General features: G+C 36.0%; 1 protein-coding gene across 1 annotated transcript in view; it reads right to left on the bottom strand.

The window, feature by feature from the left end:
* Positions 1–12,016, bottom strand: part of FLVCR1 (FLVCR choline and heme transporter 1) — a gene marked incomplete at its 5' end in the record, with an annotated part of 37,311 nt that overhangs the window by 20,040 nt on the left and 5,255 nt on the right. Inside the window, 2 exons of the mRNA XM_082832653.1 lie at positions 4,206–4,346; positions 10,857–11,001. Of these exons, the coding sequence (XP_082688779.1) occupies positions 4,206–4,346; positions 10,857–11,001 (286 nt within the window). The remainder of the gene's footprint in view (positions 1–4,205; positions 4,347–10,856; positions 11,002–12,016) is intronic.

Here is a 12,016-nt window from a genome sequence, read left to right as displayed (position 1 = left end):
AGCCTCAGTAAATTTAAGAAAATAGAAATCATATCAAGCATCTTTTCCAACCACAATGCTATGAGATTAGAAACCAATTACAGGGGAAAAAACATAAAAAATACAAACACATGGAGGCTAACTAATACACTACTTAATAACCAAGAGATCACTGAAGAAATCAAAGAGGAAATAAAAAAATACCTACAAACAAATGACAATAAAAACACAATGACTCAAAACCTATGGGATGCAGCAAGAGCAGTTCTAAGAGGGAAGTTTATAGCAATATAAGCCTACCTCAAGAAGCAAGAAAAATCTCAAATAAACAATTTAACCTTACACCTAAAGGAACTAGAGAAAGAAGAACAAACAAAACCCAAAGTTAGTAGAAGGAAAGAAATCATAAAGATCAGAGCAGAAATAAATGAAATAGAAACAAAGAAAACAATAGCAAAGATCAATAAAATTAAAATATGGTTCATTGAGAAGATAAACAAAATTGATAAACTTTTAGCCAGACTCATCAAGAAAAAGAGAGAGAGGACTCAATCAATAAAATTAGACATGAAAAAGGAGAAGTTACAACGGACACTGCAGAAATACAAAGCAGCCTAAGAGACTACTACAAGCAACTCTATGCCAATAAAATGGACAACCTGGAAGAAATGGACAAATTCTTAGAAAGGTATAACCTTCCAAGACTGAACCAGGAAGAAATATAAAATATGAACAGACCAATCACAGGTAATAAAATTGAAACTGTGGGGCTTCCCTAGTGGTGCAGTGGTTGAGAGTCCACCTGCCGATGCAGGGGACACGGGTTCATGCCCTGGTCCGGGAAGATCCCACATGTCACGGAGTGGCTAGGCCCGTGAGCCATGGCCGCTGAGCCGGCGTGTCCGGAGCCTGTGCCCCGCAACAGGAGAGGCCACGACGGTGAGAAGCCCACGTACCGCAAAAACAAAACAAAACAAAACAACAAAACAAAAAATTGAAACTGTGATTAAAAATCTTCCAACAAAGAAAAGTCCAGGACCAGATGGCTTCACAGGTGAATTCTATCAAACATATAGAGAAGAGCTAACACTTATCCTTCTCAAACTCTTCCAAAAAATTGCAGAGAAAGGAACACTCCCAAACTCATTCTATGAGGCCACCATCACCCTGATACCAAAATCAGACAATGATACTACAAAAAAAGAAAATTACAGACCAATATCACTGATGAATATACATGCAAAAATCCTCAACAAAATACTAGCAAACAGGATCCAACAACACATTAAAAGGCTCATACACCATGATCAAGTGGGATTTATCCCAGGGATGCAAGGATTCTTCACTATATGCAAAGCAATCAATGTGATACACTATATTAACAAATTGAAGAATAAAAACCATATGATCATCTCAATAGATGCAGAAAAAGCTTTTGACAAAATTCAACACCCATTTATGATAAAAACTCTCCAGAAAGTGGGCATAGAGGGAACCTACCTCAACATAATAAACGCCATATAGGACAAACCCACAGCAAACATCATTTTCAATAGTGTAAAACTGAAAGCATTTCCTCTAAGATCAGGAAGAAGACAAGGATGTCCACTCTCGCCACGATTATTCAACATAGTTTTGGAAGTCCTAGCCACGGCAATCAGAGAAGAAAAAGAAATAAAAGGAATACAAATTGGAAAAGAAGAAGTAAAACTGTCACTGTTTGCAGATGACATGATACTATACATAGAGAATCCTAAAGATGCCACCAGAAAACTACTAGAGCTAATCAATGAATTTGATAAAGTTTCAGGATACAAAATTGATGCACAGAAATCTCTTGCAGTCCTACACACTAACAACGAAAGATCAGAAAAAGAAATTAAGAGAACAATCACATTCACCACTGCAACAAAAAGTATAAAATACCTAGAAATAAACGTACCTAAGAAGGTAAAAGAGCTATATTCAGAAAACTATAAGACACTGATGAAAGAAGTCAAAGATGACACAAACAGATGGAGAGATATACCACGTTCTTGGATTGGAAGAATCAATATTGTGAAAATGACTATACTATCCAAAGTAATCTACAGATTCAATGCAGTCCTTATCAAATTACCAGTGATATTTTTTACAGAACTAGAACAGAAATTTTAAAATGTGTATAGAGACACAAACGACCCCAAATAGCCAAAGCAGTCTTGAGGGAAAAAACAGAGATGGAGGAATCAGACTCCCCAACTTCAGACTATACTACAAAGCTACAGTAATCAAGACAATATGGTACTGGCACAAAAACAGAAACACAGATCAATGGAACAGGATAGAAAGCCCAGAGGTAAACCCACGCACCTATGGTCAACTAATCCATGACAAAGGAGGCAAGGATATAAAATGGAGAAAAGACAGTCTCTTCAATAAGTGGTGCTGGGAGAACTGGACAGCTACATGTAAAAGAATGAAATAGAACACTCCCTAACACCATACACAAAAATAAATTCAATATGGATTAGAGATCTAAATGTAAGGCTGGACACTATAAAACTCTTAGAGGAAAACACAGGAAGAAAACTCTTTGACATAAATCACAGCAAGAGCTTTTTTGATCCACCTCCTAGAGTAATGGAAATAAAAATAAACAAATGGAACCTAATGAAACTTAAAAGCTTTTGCACAGCAAAAACGAAACTATAAAAAAGACAAAAAGACAACTCTCAGAATGGGAGGAAATATTTGCAAATGAATCAATGGAGAAAGGATTAATTTCCAAAATATATAAACAGCTCATGCAGCTCAATATTAAAAAAAAAAAAAAACCCAATCAAAAAATGGGCAGAAGACTGAAATAGACATTTCTCCAAAGAAGACATACAGATGGCCAAGAAGTACATGAAAAGCTGCTCAACTTCACTAATTATTAGAGAAATGCATATCAAAACTACAATAAGCTATTACCTCACACTGGTTAGAATGGGCATCATCAGAAAATCTACAAACAAATGCTGGAGAGGGTGTGGAGAAAAGGGAACCCTCTTGCATTGCTGGTGGGAATGTAAATTGATACAGCCACTATGGAGAACAGTACAGAGGTTCCTTAAAAGACTAAAAACAGAATTACCATATGATCCAGCAATTCCAGTACCGGCCATATACCCAGAGAAAAGCAGAATTCAAAAAGACACATGCACCCCAATGTTCACTGCAGCACTATTTACAATAGCCAGGTCATGGAAGCAACCTAAATGCCCATAGACAGACGAATGGATAAAGAAGATGTAGTACACATATACAATGGAATATTACTCAGCCATTAAAAGGAATGCAATTGGGTCATTTGTAGAGACGTGGATGGATCTAGACACTGTCATACAGAGTGAAGTAAGTCAGAAAGAGGAAAACAAATATCGTATATTAACGCATATATGTGGAACCTAGAAAAATGGTACAGATGAACTGGTTTCAGGGGAGAAATAGAGACACAGATGTAGAGAACAAACGTATGTACACCAAGGGGGGAAGTGGCGGGGGAGGGTGGTGGTGTGATGAATTGAGAGATTGGGATTGACATATATACAGTAATATGTATAAAATGGATGACTAATAAGAACTGCTGTATAAAAAAACCTTTTTTAATTAAATAAAATTTTTAAAAAAACGAGTGCTTCGGGCTTCCCTGGTGGCGCAGTGGTTGGGAGTCCACCTGCCGATGCAGGGGACACGGGCTCGTGCCCCGGTCCGGGAAGATCCCATATGCCGCGGAGCGGCTGGTCCTGTGAGCCATGGCCGATGAGCCTGCGCGTCCGGAGCCTGTGCTTTGCAGCAGGAGAGGCCACAACAGTGAGAGGCCCGCGTACCGCAAAAAAAAAACAAAAAAAACCGAGTGCTTCTCTAATATCCACCAATTTTTTTTGTTCTAAAAACATGTAAGGAAATCCATTCTGAAGTTTTTGCTTTTGGTTAAAAATTTAAGTTTATGACTATGCTATTATTATAGAGTTAATAAACCTATCTCATTATCTCATTAATTAAAGCTCAAACCACTAGATTATAAGAAAATAATATAATATATATTAATGATATATTATTATAATTAATATATTGTTGTATATTAATAATATATAATATTATATAATAATAATAATCTAGCTCAAACCACTAGATTATAAGAAAATAATCTGTAATGCTCAAAGGTTTACACAGACATCAACAAAAATAAAACCACTTACCATAAGTGATCAATAGAAGGACAAAAGGAATATTTTTAAATAGGTTCCTTATTGATTTCCCATAGGAATACTCTCCAGGGGGACTGTCTTGGAGAGCTGCTTGAGCCTGGCTTGGTGGATACTGAGGTTTTTCTTTGAATGCTGGAAACATACATGAAAAGATAATTAAATATACAAGTCTTCTTTAGTGAGCAGACTAAATTCAGTTTAAGTTTAAAGAGGTAGTAAAAGTCTTTTATAGTGAGGCTTTTCATTTTCACTAATTTCTAAGTGAAGAATAGTTTGATATTATCATCTCAACCCTCTGAGATGGACTAAAACTCAGAGATTTGGCCAATTCACGGAACTGAACTGTAAGACCATCCATACTATGTCACAACTTCGCCCAGTGATTATTCTGTTTTTAGTTAAGCAAGATTAATTTTTATTATATTAATTATTCAACAATTCTATTTCTAAATTTGGTTCAATCCGTAATTAGAGGTAATATCAGATATGAGCAAGCCAGTATCTTATTGAACTTTTAGAGGACTGTCTTGAGTTAGTACCTATTTTCTTCTGAAATTTGATAGAAAGTTTATCATCTGATGCAATTACCCCTCTAGAACTGAAAAGGTCCATGTGGATTCATGGGAGCAGAGCTAGGTCCTGCTTGCTGACTCACTTCAGCTGCATATGGAAAATCTAGGGGTAGAGCTGGGAGACATAAAAGTGTGATACATAGTTTCTGATACTGTAAGTTCTAGCACTGCCCGTTACTATGTAGTTAGAGAAAGATCGCACAGCCTTCTCAGCCAGATATTTAGAGACTGCCCTTTTGCTGGGCAGGGAAGGATCTACTAATTTCCTGCCATAGATGGCTAGGCAGAGATTTCTGTAGGGTATGGCTAGCCAGGAGTCAAGACTTTCTGATAGAAGAGCTGACCTGCTAAGAGTGGTACATCAGAAATTAAAATCTAGTTTTAGTACTGACTCAAAATTTTAAACTCAAATACATACAGGAAAAATGCTGTATTTCACTGAATCTAAAATGGTCGGAGGCTGGCACTTAATGATCTTGGCAGGCATCAACAGAAGGTTTTCACATAACCATACCTCAACTGACACCAGTGTTAACATGCCATTGATATTTTTTTATTGTGATAAGAACATTTAACTTGAAATCTACCCTCTTAACAAACTTTTAAGTGTACAGTAAGTATTGTTAACTATAGGCATAATGTTATACAGCATATCTCTAGAACTTATTCATCTTAGACGCCATTGATTGATTACTAAAGGCACCTCAATTTCAGAGACGCCATGAAAAAAATGTACACTTTAGAATCAATAAAGTAGGGTAAATTCAAAAGCCAAAAAGAAGGTAAATGGATTCAGAAGAAAGTAATATTTTCTAAAATATTAGAATTTCCTCCTTCTCTTTCTCTCTCTCTCTTTTTAAATAGTGGCTATTTCTTTCTTCCAACAAAGCAGCCTGCTTTGTAGTTTGAAAGTGGTCTAGATCTGATGGACCTGACTGTCAACTGTAATCATGTAGAAATTTTTTAAAAATACAGATTTGGGGATTCTAGAGAAGGCTCAGTGAATCAGAACCTCCAGAACAGAACCTTAGAACTGTATTACACAAAACTCAACGCTCAGCCAGGTTTGAAAATCACTGCAAAAGAAAGAAATGATTCTTAAAACTTGCACACAATATTGTAATTCTCTTAATTCTCCTGTTTGCTGCTAAAAATAAAAAATTACAGCTCTTTGCTCACCAAAACATGGATTAATTATGATATAAATAAAACAACTAGACTTCTATTTTTATAGGTCTTACAACTAATTGAAGCGGAGACATAACTCATATTTACTTTTTAATATCCTTACATTGGAGGAATGGTAGACATAAAACGTTTTAAGTGGTTGCAATCCCTCCCCTTCCTTTCACCCTATCTGCTCCTTGCACTGTTGAGGACGCTTGTTGTCCTCTCCTGAAAGTCTCTTTGCATCCTAGTTAAGATAGGAGATATCTCTCTTTATTAATATTGGTAAAACAGAACTCACATGTTGTAAAACAAAGTTTCAGAATGTAAAAACTATGCTTACAACGTAGTCATGGGTATTGAATGAGTCCTAAGTCTCTTACTTAGATTTTTATTTACTAAAATAAAATAAGTCTAAATGGCTCAGATCTGAACTCAAATGCAAAATAAAAACAAGTTCTGGTAGTCTTTAATTCCATTAGACTTGTTTTCTGAATACAAGTGTTATGTCTTAGTTTCAGGAAGTTAACTGCTTTCTTGGACAAAATCAAGATTTTATCTACCAGCTACACAATATAGTAAAGTCAGGCTTAAGTCTATAAAGAAAAAAAAAAAAGAGGAACAAAAAAACCATTGGTCTATGACCCTGTTTACGCCTCATTGCTCCTTTCAAAGGATGAAATATGGCTTTTTCTTTCTCCTTTGAAACCGAAAAATAGACTTCTAACTTCTCTTCTCCCCACCAAAAAGTTGTGCAAATAAAATAATTAACTAATAAAATAATTAATTAGTAAAAGTTATTCTCCACCCTTAGCAATAGGAATGGAAAGTAGCCAAAGGATTTTGGGCACCACATTCAAACTTTTTCTCCCATGGTGAATAAATAACAAATCTATTGTGTTTAGGACCACTTCTATTTTTTGAAATCAGGTTATAATATTATCTTTTGATTTCATTATTTGTGCTTTTGTGATTCAAGCGGACATTACACATATTAATTTATTATAAGACAAACACAGGTTTGAATCCTGGCTCTGCCTCATCTCACTATATGACTCAAAGAAATCAATTCCTGCTTCTCAGCTATTGCTTTCTCATTCATAAAATGGAGATAATAACAACAAGCTGGTATGAGGACTATATGATATGTGTAAAAGAATTTTGTAATTATTGAGTACTACACAAAATACATTGTCTTTTTGAGGAATATTTATTTTTTAAAATCAGAGACTTTTCAGGGAATTCCCTGGCAGTCCAGTGGTTAGGACTTGGCTTCCACCGCAGGGGGTACAGGTTGGATCCCTGGTCAAGGAACTAAGATTCCACATGCTGTGTAGTGCAGCCAAACATAAATAAATAAATAAATATTTAAAAATAAAATAAAATCAGAGACTTTTCTCAGGGCTTGAAATTCTTATACACTAAGTAAAACGTACTTCTATTAACAATTTATAATAGGAGCCAATATATAAATATCCTGAATGTAAGAATCAAAAGTAAAATTATACATGCATGTTTTATACTCATGTATTTAAATACCTTAATATTAAATATTTTGACTGCCATTACTTTTGGTTTCTGTCATCCACTCATTTTAGTGAATCAGGATGATAAGGATTTTAACTGACATACTTAAGTGAGATAGTTTACTGCTCTGCATAAGAAGAACAGCTTTCAAATACAACAGCATTACCACTTATACAAGAGGAATTGAAACAAATAATCAGACTAAGTAAAAATTAAAATGATATATTTGTATATGTAACATTTTATTAATGGAGTTAGATTGCCCAGGTTCAAATTTCATCTTTAGCATTTATATACTAACTGTGACCATGAGTAAGTTAAATTTACTTAAATTCTGTGCCCAGTTTCCTCATTTATAAAATGGGAATGATAATAACAGTACCGCCCTTATAGGGCTTTCAGGATTAAATGAAATATAGCATGTAGTTGTGCTTTTAAACATGTTTGGTACATATCAATCAAATGTTAGAGACTGTAATAGTATTCTCCCAATAAGAATGGGGTATTAGTGTGAAATTCAGTGGAAGGTTGGGCTTAATTCCTAGAAATGTTAGATGAATTACACTTAGGGAGGGTAATAGGATTACATGACATGAACCCTCCTCAAGTTAGTATTTTAGGAAGACTTCTGAATACCAGTTTGGTATATGTCACATTGCTGAAAAGCATCAGCACAAAACTAAATTATTTTATAAGATTTGATTGGGCTTCCAAAATATGTATGGGTAGAATTTAGAAGGAAGTAGCATTGTCTCTTAGTAATTAAGGAACTTTAAGAAAGTTAGGATTTTTAAAATAATCCATATTTTCCTTAATAGCAAATATTTAGGTATAAGGAAAACAGGTAAATTTTTAATTTAAACGTCACAATTTTCAACCTAGACTTTCATATCACAACTGTATATTATCTTGCTTATACTATGCTTAGTATCATAAGATTAAGTTTATAGGTCACCAAGCAAAACTTGACAATGAGCTTTTTTTTTCCTATTCTATTTCCATTCCATTCACCCCCCATTTCCATTTCCACTGTCTACTCATAAGCCATGAGTACGTAAATAATTATGTACATGAATAGCTCTCTTTTAATTTCTTAAATAATACAGGGTAATACGCCAATGGTCATACCTATGTTTTTTGTCCCACTCCTTTGACAAATAAAAATCTTATATTTGTAGCATCTCATATATATATATATATATATGTTTAAATACATGTGTCTTATATATAATTTTGTATCTATAGATATCTTATATACAGTCTATTACTCTCACTTCTTCCAAAGAGACAAGCAATTGAAGACGATAAAAAAAGGAAAACCAGAATTTATGCAAAGATACATAGCAATCAAAGGAAAGAGAATTATATATATATATATATATTTCTTTTTTTTTTTTTTTTTTTTTTTTGCGGTACACGGGCCTCTCACTGTTGTGGCCTCTCCAGCTGCGGAGCACAGGCTCCGGACGCGCAGGCTCAGCAGCCATGGCTCACGGGCCCAGCTGCTCCACGGCATGTGGGATCTTTCCGGACCAGGGCACGAACCCGTGTCCCCTGCATCAGCAGGCGGACTCTCAACCACTGCGCCACCAGCGAAGCCCGAGAATTTTATATTTTAATAACCCCTATTGCTAATGGAAGATCCATTTATGCAAAATGTATATAAACTATATCTCATACTTCATCTAGCACATCAAATACGGCTACCAGAAAAGTAGATATAGGAATTTGTTTTTTAAAAATATAGATTTCTTTTAAAACCTTGTTAAACTGCCAAAATAGTACAAGGGATAATTTATCCTTTTTCAGTAGTCAGCACACAGCAAATATGCCACTCCCTAACAGAAACATAAAAACCAATCATAGGTAGATTGGACATGTCAGAATATTTTAAATGCTACCATGAGAATATTTTGTTCATTATCTTAAGGGAAATTAAAAATATGTGGGCTGAGTTTCCTATCCCTGGGTCCAGCAGTTCATCTCTAAAGGCATCTGTGGTGGTGCAGTGGTTAAGAATCCGCCTGCCAATGCAGGGGACACCGGTTCGAGCCCTGGTCCGGGAAGATCCCACATGCCACCGAGCAACTAAGCCCGTGCACCACAACTACTGAGCCTGTGCTCTAGAGTCCACGAGCCACAACTAGTGAGCCCATGTGCCACAACTACTGAAGCCCGCACGCCTACAGCCTGTGCTCCACAACAAGAGAAGACACCACAATGAGAAGCCTGCGTATCGCAACGAAGAGTAGCCCCCGCTCGCCACAACTAGAGAAAGCCCGCGTGCAGCAACGAAGACACAAATCAGCCAAAAATAAAATAAAATAATTAAATAAATAAAATTTTAAAAAATAAAGGCATCTCTATCAAAACACTCCATAGTCTTTAACATACATTTTCTTTGAAAACTGAGGATTTTATATCTGGTGATCATAAAAAAAAATTGCATTTTTCATTACTGTTATAACCATGGTAAAAATTAACATATAAAATTTAAAACTCCAGCTATAATGAAATTTAATTATAAATTTTAATGGTTGAAAGATGGTCTTTCAACTTTAAAGTTCCTTTCTTCTTCAAATCAATTTAAGATATACTGAGTGCCCAGAAGGCAATATTATAGTTATGTTAGCAGCTCTAGTACTTAAATAAGCCTCACCTATTCTTTTCCCTGAAATCAAAATTGTTTCCCATTAAAAATAAACTTTAAAAAGCAGACCTTCCCAAACCTTCTTCCAAACTGATGATGGCTGCTTGCAGCTGATTTTGACTGACTGCTTCAAGAGACAGGCCCGGACGAGAGGACTCGGGGACGAGTGGTGGCAGCAGTGCTTTGCTGGAGTGGCCTAACAAGCAGATAGTTGCCACAGTTTGAAATTCTGCTGAACAGCTTGCTGCTGCCCAGGATCATTCACTGGTCAACATTTTCAGATCCAGTTAACTGTTAAATTGGGGATCCCTGGAAGGATTTATCATTTAAAGGAAGGTTGTAGCCTATTCGCATCATTTCAAAGCACGACAAGAACTTGTTCCTGGCGAGGTTAGTGTAAGATGCAGACACGTAGACGGATAGGCAAAGAGGAGGCAGGTAATATGTTTGAAACCAACAGTTATCAGGAAAGAAAAGTTAGTAGGGAGACAAATGAGATGAATTAGTCTTCAAACCCTTTACAATATTAAAACGGATGTAGCGGACCATAACATATCCTTAGGCGGTAGCATTCATTACCTAAACAAGAAAGTGAACAGCAAGAATGAAACAAGCAAATAGCACTTGAGATACTACCAGTACAAATTTTCAGGGTTGGTTATTTTTATTTTCATATGTTTGTCATGCACTTATCTATTTAAGCTTTAGGGAAAATAATTCACTTACCAATTACCGTTAAAATAAATAAAAGTGTGGCGACAGCTGAAGTTCCATAAAACATGGTACTGATATTACAAGCCAGCAGTTGTGTGTTATTCTGTGTGTTCGGCACCAAAACTGGTGGCAGCAAAAAGCCAACTGCAGTTCCAAGCTGTAAAATAAACAGTTCTGTTAATTCTTTCTTCTTATTATAAGAGAAAAAAAAGTAATCAACATAAAGACAACCACTATTGCAAGGTCCTTTCGTAAGCTCTAAAGCACCATGTTCTAATGTCTTTTTACCATACCATTAAAGGAAAATTGTTGTCAAATGTCTTCCCTAGTTAATAAACATTTACTAAGCTCCAACCATCCAAATGATGCTGCTATAAAATTGTGTAAGACACACTCCTTACCCTTTGGCTACTTACAATAAAAAAGGAGAATAAGGGCTTCCCTGGTGGCGCAGTGGTTGAGAGTCCGCCTGCCGATGCAGGGGACACAGGTTCGTGCCCCGGTCCGGGAGGATCCCACATCCCGCGGAGCGGCTGGGCCTGTGAGCCATGGCCGCTGAGCCTGCGCATCCGGAGCCTGTGCTCCGCAGCGGGAGAGGCCACAGCGGTGAGAGGCCCGCGTACCGCCAAAAAAAAAAAAAAAAAAAAAAGGAGAACAAAAATACACACATATACACAAAAAAATGCTGAGAAAAGACAACATACAAAATGGGAGAAAATATTTGCAAATCATATATTTGATAAAGATCTACCATCCAGAATATATAGAGAACTCTTACAACTCTACAACAAAAAGACAAACATCCCAATTCAAAATTGGGCAAAAGACCTGAATAGACATTGCTCCAAAGAAGATGTATAAATGTTCAACAAGTACATGAAAAAATGCTCAACATCATTAGTTATTGGGGAAATGCAAATCAAAACCATACTCGCTAGAATGGCTATAATTTAAAAAAAAAAACAGAAAGTAACAAATGTTGTCATGATGTGGAGAAATTGGAACCCTTGTACACTGCTAATAAGACTGAAAACAGTGCAGTCACCATGGAAAACAATTTGGCAGTTCCTTAAAAAGTTAAACATAGAATTACTGTATGACCTAGCAATTCCTCTCTTGGGTATGTGCCCCCAAACTGAAAACAGGTACTGAATATTGTGCATGAATATCCG

The sequence above is a fragment of the Leucopleurus acutus genome (genome assembly GCF_964270905.1).
Source record: "Leucopleurus acutus genome assembly, chromosome: 2".
Lineage (NCBI taxonomy): Eukaryota > Metazoa > Chordata > Mammalia > Artiodactyla > Delphinidae > Leucopleurus > Leucopleurus acutus.
This window is presented reverse-complemented; position numbering and strand designations above follow the sequence as displayed.